This window comes from Phaseolus vulgaris, chromosome 8 (genome assembly GCF_000499845.2).
Source record: "Phaseolus vulgaris cultivar G19833 chromosome 8, P. vulgaris v2.0, whole genome shotgun sequence".
Classification (NCBI taxonomy): Eukaryota; Viridiplantae; Streptophyta; class Magnoliopsida; order Fabales; family Fabaceae; genus Phaseolus; species Phaseolus vulgaris.
The window spans coordinates 37,566,600-37,581,729 of record NC_023752.2 but is presented as its reverse complement, the minus strand read 5'-3'; the positions used below and the strand labels follow the sequence as shown (position 1 = coordinate 37,581,729).

Below are 15,130 nucleotides of genomic sequence, written 5' to 3'. Positions count from 1 at the left end.
AGCTTAATCTCCATCACCATTAGTATTATTACTACCAACAACACTGATTCTATCATCAGTATTATTACTACCAATAACACTTATGTTACCATTAGTATTATTACTACCAACAACACTGATTCTATCATCAGTATTATTACTACCAATAACACTTATGTTACCATTAGTATTATTACTAACAATAACACAGATGGTACCATAAGTATTATTACTACTGATAACATTGATGTTACCACCAATATTATTACTAGCAATAACACTGACGGTACCATCTGTATTATTACTACCAACAACACTCATGGTACCATCATTACTATTACTACCAACAACCTTCATGGTACAATCAGTATTATTACTCCAAACAACACTCATGGTACCATCAATATTTTTATTACCAACAACACTGATGGTACAATCAGTATTATTACTACCAACAACACTGATGGTACCATAAGTCTTTATACTACCAAAAACACTGATGGTACCATAAGAATTATTATTACCAACAACATTGATGGTACCATAAGTATTATTACTACCAACAACACTGATGGTACCATCAGTATTATTACTACCAACAACACTGATGGTACCATAAGTCTTATTACTACCAACAACACTGATGGTATCATTAGTATTATTACTACCAACAATACTCATGGTACCAAAAGTATTATTACTACCAACAACATTGATGGTACCATCAGTTTTATTACTACCAATAACACTAATGGTACCATCAGTATTATTACTACCATCAACAATGATGGTACCATCAGTATTATTACTACCAACAACATAGATCGTACCATCAGTATTATTACTACCAACAACATTGATCGTACCATCAATATTATTACTACCAACAACACTGATGGTTCCATCAGTATTTATTACTACAAACAACACTCATGGTACAATCAGTATTATTACTACCAACAACACTGATGATACCATCAGTATTATTACCACCCACTACATTGATGTGACCATTAGTATTTTTACTACCAACAACACTCATGGTACAATAAGTATTATTACAACGAACAACCCTGATTGTACCATAAGTATTATTACTACCAACAACACTGATGGTACCACCAGTATTATTACTACCAACAACACTAATGGAACCATCAGTATTATTACTACCAACAACACTGATGGTACCATCAGTATTATTACTACGAACAACACTGATCGTACCATCAATATTATTACTACCAACAACATTGATGGTACCATCAGTATAATTACTAATAACAACACTGATCGTACCATCAGTATTATTACTACCAACAACGTTGATGGTAATATAAGTATTATTAGTACCAACAACACTGATGCTACCATCAGTATTATTCTTACCAACAACATTGATGGTAGAATCAATATTTTTACTATCAACAACATTGATGCTACCACCAATATTATTACTACCAACAACACTGATGGTACTATCAGTATTAATACTACCAAAAACATGGATGGTACAATCAGTATTATTACTACCAACAACACTGATGGTACCATCAGTATTTATACTACCAACAACACAAATGATACAATCTGTATTATTACTACCAATAACATTGATTGTAGAATAAGTATTATTACTACCAACAACACTGATGGTACCATCAGTGTTCTTACTACCAACAACACTAATTGAACCATCAGTATTATTACTACCAACAACACTGATGGTACCATTAGTATTATTACTACCAACAACACTGATCGGACCATTAGTATTATTACTACCAAAAACACTGATCGTACCATCAATATTATTACTCCCAACAACATTGATCGTACCATCAGTATTATTACTACCAACAACACTATTGGTACCATCAGTATTTTTACCAACAACACTAATGGTACACTGATGCGACCAACAATATTTTTACTACCAACAACACTGATGGTACCACAAGTATTATTACTGCCCACCACACTGATGGTCCCATAAGTATTATTTCTACCAACAATTCTGATGCTACCACTAGTGTTATTAATACTAACAACATTCATGGTCCATCAATATTATTACTACAAACAACACTGATGGTACCATCAATATTATTACTACCAACAAAACTCATGTAACCATCAGTATTATTACTACCAACAACAATGATGGTACCATCAGTATTATTACTACCAACAACACTGATGGTACCATCAGTATTATTACTACCAACAACATTGATGGTAGAATAAGTATTATTATTACCAACAACACTGATGGTACGACCAGTATTATTACTACCAACAACACTAATGGAACCATTAGTATTATTACTACCAACAACACTGATGGTAGTATTAGTATTATTACTACCACCAACACTCATGGTACCATCAGTATTATTACTACCAACAACACTGATGGTACCATCAGTATTATTACTACCAACAACAATGACGGTACTATCAGTATTATTACTACCAACAACATTGATGGTACCATCAATAATATTACTACCAAAAACACTGATGGTACCATCAGTATTATTACCACCAACCACACTGATGGTACCATCGGTATTATTACCACCAACAACAGTAATGGTACCATCAGTATTATTACTACCAACAACACTAATGGTACCATCAGTATTATTACTACCAATAACACTTATGTTACAATCAGTATTATTACTACCAATAACACAGATGGTAGCATCAATGTTATTACTACCAATAACTCTGATGTTACCATCAGTATTATTACTACCAACAACATTGATGGTAGAATAAGTATTATTATTACCAACAACACTGATGGTACCACCAGTATTATTACTACCAACAACACTAATGGAACCATTAGTATTATTACTACCAACAACACTGATGGTACAATCATTGTTATTACTACGAACAACACTGATCGTACCATCAATATTATTACTACCAACAACATTGATGGTACCATCAGTATAATTACTACCAACAACACTGATTGTACTATCAGTATTATTACTACCAACAACATTGATGGTACCATCAATAATATTACTACCAAAAACACTGATGGTACCATCAGTATTATTACCACCAACCACACTGATGGTACCATCGGTATTATTACCACCAACAACAGTAATGGTACCATCAGTATTATTACTACCAACAACACTAATGGTACCATCAGTAGTATTACTACCAATAACACTTATGTTACAATCAGTATTATTACTACCAATAACACAGATGGTAGCATCAATGTTATTACTACCAATAACTCTGATGTTACCATCAGTATTATTACTACCAATAACACTGATGGTAGCATCAGTATTATTACTACCAACAACACTCATGGTACCTTTAGTATTATTACTACCAACAACACAGATGGTACCATAAGTATGATTACTACTAACAACACTGATGGTACCATAAGTATTGTTACCACCAACAACATTGATGGTACCATTAGTATTATTACTACCAACAGTATTGATGGTACCATTAGTATTATTACTACCAACAACACTTATGGTATCACCAGTATTATTACTACCAACAACACTTTGGGTAGCATCAATATTATTACTACCAACAACACTGATGATACGATCACTATTATTACTACCAACAACTCTAATGGTACCATCATTATTGGTACCATCAATATTATTACTACCAACAACACTGATGGTACCATCAGTATTATTACTACCCACAACACTGATGGTACCATCAGTATTATTAGTACCAACAACACTAATGGTACCATCAGTATTATTACTACCAACAACACTGATAATAGCATCAATATTATTACTACCAACAACACCGATGGTACCATGAGTCTTATTACTACCAACAAAAGTGATTGTACCTTCAGTATTTTTACTACCAATAACATTGATGGTACCATCAGTATTATTACTATGAATAACACTGATTGTACCATAAGTATTATTACTACCAACAACACTGGTGGTACCGTCAGTATTTTTACTACCAACAACATTGATGGTACCATCAGTATTATTACTACCTACAACACTAAAAAAGATTAAAATAGAAAATATAAAGCGGTTGATCCCCAAGTTCTTCCTGCTGGGTGTATTAGAGTATAAGTTCAGGAGGGGAGGGGTGAATTGAAGTTATAATTTTTTTGCAAACACAAACTGATTTACAGTATATCAGAAAAAAATAACATATTGATTTTAAAATGAACAGATTTATTTTTTCAATGCACTTATTCAGATTAGTATTAAGATCAAATTGGGAAATCTCCATAACAGTTGAGTTATTTTCAAAGCAACTATTAGAACAAGATTTGCAGCAATAGATCAAGCACAAGTTCTGTTGATTTAATTCTTTTAAAGAAAATGAATCTTTAATAAGGATTTTATAAAGAAACTGTTTGTCCTTAAACCAGTCAATACACATATTCAGAAATCTTTGTTTGTGATTAAAAGAATCTTTCATATCAAAGAAGAACAGTTTGAGCAAGCCCAGAAATAACAAATTCAATTTTAAATGAATAGATTTATTTCCTAACAGATTATCCAATGAATCAGAAAAGAGTGTAGGGATGAGAAGAATGATGCAAGCACACTTTATACTGGTTCACTCATAATGAGCTACATCCAGTTTCACCTCACTCCAAGGTGAAATTCCCTAAAACCAATTCAAAACAATACAACATTATGCAGTTCTTGAACCCTACAAGAACTAGGCAGAAAAAGTTGAAAACCCCTATTTCAGCACTACTTGCAGTTAAAGAAACCTTATCAAGAAGTGACTTATAGAAAACCTTTATACAAAAATGAATTAAGGAAGGATAAAACCTGAAAGAAGATGCAAGAACTAAAAATTAGTAGTCCAAATTGCAGCAAAACTGCACCAGCACCTTCACCAAGATTAAGGCACACTAAGAACAAACACTCTTGAAGATCTTTCATAAACTCATTCAAATCCTTCTACTCTCACAAAAAACCTTTTATCTCTGTTTAAATCGTGATTGCACAACAACCTTTCATGTGAGAAGTTCATTTCTTTATATAGAAACCAGTTTCTAAGAAATTTAAAAAAAACAGTTAAAAAGCTGTTACAAAAAGAACAGGTTAAATTCAAAACAAACAAATTGTTTTTCTGAAGGACTGCCAGCTCATCTTAACTGAAATAATTGACTGAAACGAACTTTTTTGGGTGCCCTAACAAAATTTTGAAAAACCTTTCAGCAGTTCAAAAATAAATCTATTGTTTCACAAATAAATAAATTTATTTTGGTGCAGTAACCTGATTTTTTGAGAAAACTTTAAAGAGCGTTTTGGAAAACATTCAATCACTTCTTCTGCATAATCTTACCAACTTGATTAGGCATATAGGGTAGGTCATAAAGCAAAAGGCAACCTTAAACTCCCTTTATCCTATATACAAGATCACCTAACTACACATTACTGTTAGGTTTCATGGCTAGAACAAGACGGAGGGGGGGGTGAATTGTTTTCAAAAGATTTTCACAAATACTTTGCTTAGAATGAAACTTTAACAAACAACTCAGAAAAGCAATTCAAAAAACCAATACAATAGACAAACAAAAACTAGTATAAAAAATTCAATCGGTTAAAATTGCGATTTAATCGGTTGTTTATGACATCGGAAAATAAAACAGTTAAGGAGAGAAGAGATAGAGAGAATTACACACATAGTTTATGTTGAACCAAATGGTGTTCAAGCTTTGAAGAATCCAAACCCTTTGAAGGATGTTGAAGCTTGGTTGTGCTTGTTGTTGTTGTGTTGTTTTAGTTAGGATCTGGGGTAGATTGTGTATGTAATCCACCTCTTGATTGAATCCAATGCATAGGCATTCTCAATCCTTTTGAAAGAAAAATGTTTTTCAAACTAAGTTAAAAACAACCGATTTTTATACTTAGATGTTTTTAGAAAAGATTTAAAAACTGTTTTTCAAATGGTCGAGCTGTTAAAACCAAAACCGATTGATTCGAGGAAACAACCGATTGTTTGTTTTGGTACCATAACAAAAAAAACTGTTTTATCTTTGACTGAGCTATAAATGATTTAACTGCTTACTCTCCAGTCTTTAAATGCTTTGACCAATCTCTAAATGCAATTAAAGAGTTTGTTAACATTTGATAACAAACAACATCTTTGAATAAATTCAGAAAAACATATATGAGTAACAGAGATTTTGAGTACAGATTTCAAGTTGATCCTAAAATGTTTTTAAAATGGCTGATAGACTACCTTTTGGGGAAGGTGCTTCAATCAATAGACCACCTCTGTTTTGAGGTTTGAACTACCAATTTTGGAAAGTAAGAATGAAAATATTTATGGAATGTCTTGACAAAGGAATTTGGGATGCAATTGAAAATGGTCCTTTTGTCCCAAAGTTTGAAAAAGATGGATCTGTCATTGAAAAGCCTTGGTCTCAATGGACTGATTCAGAAAGCAAGAAGGCCAAATTTGATTGCATTGCCAAAAATATAATAACCTCTGCTTTAAATTCTGATGAGTTTTTCAGGGTCTCTCAATGCAAATCATCAAAAGAAATGTGGGACACCTTGGAAGTCACTCATGAAGGGACAAATGAGGTAAAGAGAGCTAGGAAGCATACTCTAATCCAAGAGTACGAGATGTTCAGAATGCTTAAAGGTGAAACAATTGCTGAGGTGCAGAAAAGATTCACTCACATCATCAATCATCTCATGAGCCTTGACAAGACCTTTGACAAGGAAGAGCTGAACATAAAGATCTTGAAATGTCTTGATAGAGCATGGTAACCAAAGGTAACTGCTATTTCCGAATCTAAAGATCTAACATCATTAAGTATGGCTTCTTTGTTTGGTAAGCTTAGGGAACATGAGTTAGAGATGAAAAGACTCAATGTTCAAGAAAGCGAAGACAAGCACAGAAAGAGCATAACCTTAAAAGCTTCCAAGCACAAAGGAAAACAAGAATCCAGTGATGATAGTGATGAGGAAAACCTTAGCTTGCTGTCAAAAAAGTTCAGCAAATTCTTGAAGAGAAACCGCAACAAGGACAACAGATAGGTATGGAAACAAGAAATCCAATGATTTTAATTCCAATAACTATACTTGTTTTGTTTGTGGTGAGCAATGTCATATAAAGGTAGATTGTCCAAACAAGAGCAAGGAGAAAAAGCCTAGCTACAAAGAAAAGAAAGGCAAGACAAAGAGAGCCTACATAGCTTGGGATGAAAATGAGGTATCATCATCAAGCTCTTCATCAAGTAAAGATGAGAAAGCAAACATCTGCTTGATTGCTGAAGATGATGATGAATCTTGCAGCTCAAGTAAGGTTAGTTCATGTGCTTCTTTAAATGAACAAAATTACAGTGAATTGCTTGAAGCTTTTCAAGAAACTCATGATGAAGCTAATCAATTGGTTCTTTCAAACAACCGATTGAAAGAACTTAACAACTGGCTGGAAAAGAGAGTGAAATCACTTGAAGATGAGATTGAAAAATCTAAAAATGATTTCAAAAATCCGGAAAATCATTTAAAAAATTCTTCTTGCAAGTGTGACACTCTCATTTGCGAAAATTGTGAAAAGCTTGAGAAAAAAATTCATTATCTAGTTGACACTGTGGACAAGCTTTCAAAAGGGAAATCTAACTTCGAAAATGTCTTGGCTTCTCAAAGCTGTGTTTTTGGAAAGGTTGGTTTAGGTTTCAATCCACAGAATCAACAAGATAAGTTTTCAAAAAAAAATTCAAGAAAGCTAGTAAAACAACCGATTGTTAAATCGAAACAATCGGTTGTTACATGCTTTTATTGCATGAAAAAGGGCCATTCGGTTAGATTCTGCAAAATAAGAAAATTCTCTGTTTCTAGAGGTTTCATGAAATGGATTCCTAAAGGGTGTGAGGTTCCAAATGAGAAGAAGAAATCTATTGGACCCACATTTGTGAAGGGACCAAATCTTGTTGCTTGAACTCATGCTTGTGCAGGAATTCTAAAGAATTATGAAGGACTAAGTAATGTGATCAAGTTCATGGAAGAAAAAGGCCATCATTGAAGTTGAATCAATGCTATGCATCTGTCCAAAGGCCCTCAACAGTGAAAAGACACTTCTTGATCATAAAGCACATGGCTCATTGAAGAAATAACATAAGGATAAGACTTTCCTTTCTCTGTTCTTAATTTCTGTTTTAAAGTCCTTTCTCATGGTTAAAAATCCTCTTTACAATGCTAAATGTCATTTGCTTTGAACTTTTTCTGCTCATGGTTAAAATTCAATATCAGTTTTAACTGCTGCAGAAAAATAACCGATTGTTTCTTCGAAACAATCGATTGTTTTGAATCTGACAGCACTGAAGAAATCAATTTAATTTCTATTTTGAATTTCTATCCATTGCAGATAAATTTAAAGAGAGAATCCTTGGTCAAAAGAACCTGTGTTGAAATTTGATCACGTTCAGAGAGAAGTTACAACAGTCATAAAGGAATATATTCCAAAATCAAAACAAGATAATGATCTTATTGAGAGTCAAAATCAAAATCAAAGAGAGTCAAAACCAGGGCTGTAAGGTCTGGAGGAAGGCTAGAAGGTTGGTTTTCTGGAGATAATGATCTTATTGAGAGGTATAGGTATGAAACAAGTATAAAAAAGATAAACAACCCCAAGGTTGTATGCTTTGATTGGCTGAAAAGTCAAAAGCTTGATAATGTAAGAAGGCTGCTCAAGGATCAATCTCTCAGAAAGTTCTTGGAGATGAAAGGAAACATCTACCCAGATTTGATAAGGGTGTTCTACACAAATCTCAAGTTTGAGGGAAACAATCTAGTTTCTCATTTAAAAGGTGTAGAAATGGAGATAACTCATGAGGTATGGGCTGCTGTTGCTGGTCTCAAGTTCTCTAGTCTTAGAATCAACAAGGGAAACCTTGGAGTAGTGGAGGATTTCAAAAAAATCCAATACTACAAGAGTTTCTTAAAGAATCAACATTCTCAAGTTAGAACATGCTCGGTTGGAGGTGTAAAGCTTGAGGAAAGGTTGCTAGCCCTCATTGTGACTTGGATTCTAACTCCAAGGGGGAGTAATCATTCAGTGCTTACTGAGGAAGATCTGGTGTATATCTTCTGCATCATGAAGAAAATCAAAATCAATTGGATCCACGTCATCAAAGAGCACATGCAAAAGGCTATGAGGTTAAGTGACTATCACTATCCATATGCTGTTTTGGTATCTAAATTTCTACTCTATTTTGAAGTGAACCTTGAAGATGAAACATCTGAGTTGGTCAAGTCAACTCAAGAGTTGAACAATGGATCACTCAACAAAATGGGTTTTACCAAAGTAGGTGGCAAATGGATTAGCAAATATGGTGACCTTGGTGCCTCATCTAGTGCTGCTGCTGATCTTGAACAAGAAGAACCTGCTGATATGGATGTTCAACATGAAGATCTACCTGAAGATTATCAAGATGCTGGACCTAGTGCTGATGCTGGAAATCAAGAAGAAAGGATGCAAACCATGTCTCCTTTTGAGAGACTCATGTTAAATAGGCTTGATAGCTTTGCGGAGAATCAAAGAAACCTCCATGATCTCTGTGTCAGTAATTTCCAGAGGATTGACAACAGGTTTGACAGCATGGATGCACGCTTCATGACTCTAGAGTAACAAATCGAAGCTGTCCAGAACCAAATCTTTGATCTTCAGTTTGCTGATGATGATGAATGAAGAAAAACAACCGGTTGATGTATCGAAACAACCGATTGTTTTTTATGGTTATATCAGTTTTTCAATTTTCTTTCCTTCTATTGTTGCTGTTTTAATTCTGATGTAATCAAAACAATTATCTCTTGTTTTATCTCTTCTTTTTGTCTATCTGTGAAGACAAATAGGGGGAGATTTATATGCTGTGTTTGATTTTCTGGTTTTCTGCAAAACAGTTTGCTATATTTTGAATGTTGTTTATCCTGATATTATGCTCTAATTTCTGTATTTGTTTCTGTGCTAACCAAATATTAGAAGTTCTATGCTTTGCTTAAAACTGTATCTTGCAGGAACTGTTTTAGATTCAATCAGGTACAACACAAGCATCAGGGATTTCTCTTCATCAAATAGGGGGAGATTGTTGAACCAAATGGTGTTCAAGCTTTGAAGAATCCAAACCCTTTGAAGGATGTTGAAGCTTGGTTGTGCTTGCTGTTGCTGTGCTGTTTTAGTTACGATCTGGGGTAGATTGTGTATGTAATCCACCTCTTGATTGAATCCAAAGCATAGGCATTCTCAATCCTCTTGAAAGAAAAATGTTTTTCAAACTAAGTTAAAAACAACCGATTGTTTTGTCGAAACAACCGATTGTTTATACTTAGATGTTTTTAGAAAAGATTGAAAACTGTTTTTCAAATTGTTGAGTTGTTAAAACCAAAACAACCGATTGTTTGTTTTGGTAGCATAACAAAAAAACTGTTTTATCTTTGACTGAGCTATAAATGATTTAACTGCTTACGCTCCAGTCTTTAAATGCTTTGACCAATCTTTAAATGCAATTAAAGAGTTTGTTAAGATTTTATAACAAACAACATCTTTGAATAAATTCAGAAAAACATATTTGAGTAACAGAGATTTTGAATACAGTTTTTTAGTTTTTCAAAGAGTTGAGTTTGCTTAGAGTTTGTGATTGATCAAAGTGTGTGGAATAGGATTCTGCTTATATTGATTTCAGATTATATTCTTTAACAAGTGTAATCCTTGTACTCCGTTGAACAAGTTTCGTTTGTGTGTTTGCTGAGATTTGCTGTGTGTTCTTCAGGGGATCAAGATCAGAAATCTTAGTGTTGGTGTGTTGGGCAAGAGAAGTGTGTGTCTTGAGGGGATCAAGGTCACTTTCTTGGTTGTGGTGTAAGTGATCAAGGTGTGGTTGCTTAGTAGATTTCCTCAGTGGTTTCTAAGAAGACTGGATGTAGCTGTGGGTTTCACTGGAGGGCTTGATGACTTCTGCTAGCTCTCCTTCTATATCCACTTCAAAATAGTGAAGGAACTTAGAAATCAAAATAGCATAAGGATAATGAAAGTCACATAACCTCATGGCTTTTTGCATATGCTCTTTGAGTGTGTGAATCCAGTTGATCTTCACTTTATTCATGATGCAGTAGATCAAGAGAAGATCTTCTTCAGAAAGAGTTGAATGGTTGTTCCCCCTATGATGGAAGAGGCCCCCTGCACCAACTCTATTGAAAGGCCACCAACATGTTAAATGGATTCAACCACTAGAGTTATTGATATTGATCCTGCCAGTTGACCTGGGTCGTCTCTACGAGTGGCTTGTACTCACGAGCTAGAGCACCTTCGTTCCCTCTTGTGTATGAGTACCTGAAAAAGAAGAACAAAGGGGCGCCCTCGCGGCCGTTTGCACTCCGACGCTCAAGTCAGCCAGCGAGAAACATCAAAGGTGACGCACCCCCGTATCGGAGCACTTGGACGAATGCTCTGAGGGTGGTCGAAAACTGTACAGAAGGACTGAAACTGTGTGGCCCTAGTTGCCTTGTGCCCACAGCTGGGTGCGCCGTCAAGAACAACTAGGGTTTAATGCTCTGTGTAATTATCAAAAGCGTACCTCTGCAGACTCTGTTAAAGTTACCTTTGTAGCTACATAGAGAAAGGTTCTTGACCTTCTTAGGAATCAACTTGAGTGGGACAATAGTTAGGCACTTTTTCTTAGAATTGGATCATTGTTCTAAGTCAAGAACTCTCCAAAAACTAGCACCAATTCCAAACTCATATGGAAGTTCCAATTATAGTCAAATTGAACCGAACAAAATGGAACAAAAGATAAGCAAACTGAATTAGAAGTGCTGGAAATTAAAATGCACCGAACCAAAACAGAAAAGAATAAGAACAGCTGCTGGAAAATGAAAAATAACCAAACCAAAACTCAAGAACACAAGCTAAACATGAACAATTGAAAGAGTAGGAAGAAAGGAGAAGAGAAAAGCTTATGGAGATGGAAGAGAAGGTGAGTGATCACGCCACTAGAAGGATGGTTGCTCCTAGATAAGTGTGTTGCCGCCACTTGAGGACACCATGGATCCTTCAAGATAAGACTAGAGAAGAAGGCTCAAAAGCTCTCCAATGCTCACTCAAAAATTGAGTATAGTTTCTTTACTCTGATTCAATTCTGAAAAATACAAGGGCTGCACCTTAATTTATAGCCTAAGGTGCTGAAATGTAAGCTACACAAATTCAAAAAACTCCCTCCTAAAAGCTTCTAGAATTGGCGCCTAAAACAATGCATGAGGAAGGTGTGATCCCTTCTCTCACTTTGGCACCTCCTTATTTACTCCTACACCTATCTACTAACACACCGCCCCTAAAACTCCTAAGTAAAGACTAAAAGATGCTTTAACAATAGAGGTTTCTAATGTTTCCCTCTAAGCACCTTCAACAATATTCTTTATTATTTAATACTTGGCCTTGCCCTTCATGAGATGAACTAGGGCTTTTTGGGCTTTGGCCTTCTTGGGCTTGGGCTTGGTCTTTGGGCCTCATCTTTTGCTAAGAATAATAAGAAGAACTTTAAATGTGAGGGCGAATGATCTTGTCCTTCATTATTAAAAGCCTTCTTTATTTGATTCGCATCATTTGTAGCTAGGTTTCTTCTCTCTCCAGGTTGTTATGCTTTTGGACACGTGGCTCGCATCCAGCCCTGCACGTGTCGCCATCTGGGCTGAGCTAGCAGGTAGCGCCCAGCCCTACACGTGTCATCATCTGAGCTAAGGTAGCTTGAGCGTCATTTCTCCATCGCTCCCAACCCTACACGTGTCATCATCGGGATTGGGGCAACTTAAACGTCATTCTTTGTGTAGTAACCAGCCGCACAGCTAAGTCTTCAACTCAAGGGGCAACCTGGCACGTAATGCGCTGTGAAACACCACCCGACAAGGCGAGTATCGGATGCAACAACGTGCATCATCTCTATGATATCGCTCGTCGCGAATGGCACCCTCCTTACTGCTACGCCATGCAGGTTCTAGCTTGGGAAACCTTGCCACCAACGAATGTCCACTTTGGGAATCCTGTCACTGATGAGCAAGGTGTTTCCCCCAACCCACTCGACTTTCATGCCCCAAGCTGGTGCCACCATCGTCTTATTGAACTTACACGCTTGGAATTACCCTTCTGAGCCTTAGACAGCCTTAACTAAGTTCGCTGGGAGACCCGGCGACGTGCTCCTTGTGGCGGTGTGTAAACCACCCGATCTCCTAGCATTCTCATACGGCGACTGCGACGCAACTCTGGTGACCGCCGGTTACGCACACCGGCGATCGGAGAACGCCAATCCACTGATCGGCGACTATGCCCACTTCCGAGCCATTCATCCTTTCTAGCCTACGCGTTCCATTGAGCACGCCCCACTTGAGCACGTGCAAGACACGTCATCACGCCTGATGACCTGGTCGGTACATAGCCCATGGGCTTCCCTTATCTGGAGTGCAATGTATAATCTTATGGCCACTTGGGCTCTAACTTGAGCGCTGTATCTCTCGCGCCATCATACTCCGTGGGTGCCCCTTTGACTCGACCATTTATTCTGTGCGGAGGGTCCCATAGTGCCGCCGCCCAACTTTAGGGCGATGTCTACACTCGGCGACGTCTTACTCGGCGACGTCTTACTTCTGTGCGATGCTTCTCTTGGGCGATGGGCGATGATCCATCTTGGCGGTGGCACATCTCGGCGATAACCGATCATTTATACTACCGAACGCCGCTTCTACATACGGCGACTACGTTGACTTCTTGACCACCTACCTTTCTCTTCTCCACGTCATCACACCCGATGACCTGGTCGGTATCCACTTCAAAATAGTGAAGGAACTTAGAAATCAAAATAGCATAAGGATAATGAAAGTCACATAACCTCATGGCTTTTTGCATATGCTCTTTGAGTGTGTGAATCCAGTTGATCTTCACTTTATTCATGATGCAGTAGATCAAAAGAAGATCTTCTTCAGAAAGAGTTGAATGGTTGTTCCCCCTATGATGGAAGAGGCCCCCTGCACCAACTCTATTGAAAGGCCACCAACATGTCAAATGGATTCAACCACTAGAGTTATTGATATGATTCAAATAACATGATAAAGATATAATATGAACATGTTATGGATTCAATAAGAGTTGCAATATGATTAGGCACTTTTTAAGAATTGGATCAATGTTCTTAACATTCAAGAACTCACCAGAACACAAGTAACCAAGCCAAACTCATATAGAAACCCATAACATGGCATATGAATCGATTAAAACAAGAGAGAACACAAATGAATCCATTAAAACACAAGGAAACACAACCAAAATCACAAGAACAGAAAACTATAAGAAACTACCGAACAAAAACACAAAACAAGCAAGTTCTGCCGATTGAAATAACCAGAAACATCAAAGACATGTTTTAGAGTTTGTTTTGGAATGGAAATGGATGAAGAAGATGAAAAGAACTAGGAAACTTATGTGGTTGTAGCTCTTAGAGATGTGCACACCACTTGAAGGATGAAAGGCTTCAAGATGAGTGTAGTTGCCGCCACTTGAGAGTCCAAGAATGCACTCAAGATAAGACTAGAAGATAACAAGACACAAGTCTCTCTCAATTCACTCACCAATTTGGGAGAGGTTCTTTACTCACAAAATCAATTCTTATTATTTTAAAGACTTAAGCACTGCTTTTATAATAGAGAGGGCTGATCACGAAGTACAAGAGAAGCTTTTGATAGCTCACCTTCCAACTCTTTCTATTCTAGGGCCTAAAGGAGTGTGAAGAGACAACTTTCTAGTTTCTTCCTAAAAACTAACGCCTAAGGTACTTACAAAATAGGTGTCTTTTTGGTTTCCCTCTTAGTACTTTCGTAAACACTACTCTTATATGTTTTACAAATTTATACAAAAGAAATTACAAAGAAAGATATTAATTGAAGCCCATTCTTGAATTCTTGTTGGCTTTGTGCTTGATCCTCTCTTTATTTAATTCTTCTTTAATTTTTTAGAAGACTAGAAGGAAGAACATTAAATGTTTGGGTGGATGGCCTCTTCCTCCATTAGTAAAATCCTCTTCCTTTTTTATCTCCATCATGCTCACCGAGTTGGAGAGAATTCGTCCACGAATTCTGAATCCCTG

General features: G+C 36.4%; 1 protein-coding gene across 1 annotated transcript; it reads right to left on the bottom strand.

The window, feature by feature from the left end:
• Positions 1–3: 3 nt before the first annotated feature.
• Positions 4–13,105, bottom strand: LOC137825056 (uncharacterized). The gene is made up of 7 exons (XM_068630729.1): positions 13,006–13,105; positions 3,857–4,018; positions 3,771–3,774; positions 2,816–3,666; positions 2,366–2,713; positions 905–1,569; positions 4–330 (listed from the first exon to the last, which is right to left on the bottom strand). Exons 1-7 carry the CDS (start codon positions 13,103–13,105, stop codon positions 4–6), a joined length of 2,457 nt encoding a protein of 818 aa, XP_068486830.1.
• Positions 13,106–15,130: the final 2,025 nt, after the last annotated feature.

Bases quoted from the DNA above. Each gene is read 5' to 3' on its own strand.
- LOC137825056 (XM_068630729.1), bottom strand. From the start codon at position 13,105: ATGGTGGCACCAGCTTGGGGCATGAAAGTCGAGTGGGTTGGGGGAAAC. The intron at 1,570-2,365 runs GTACCATGAGTG...GTAATAATACAG, and splicing joins TGGTAGTAATAATACTGATG to ATTGTATCATTTGTGTTGTT. The intron at 331-904 runs GTTTGTAGTAAT...TGTACCATGAAG, and splicing joins CTGATTGTACCATGAGTGTT to GTTGTTGGTAGTAATAGTAA.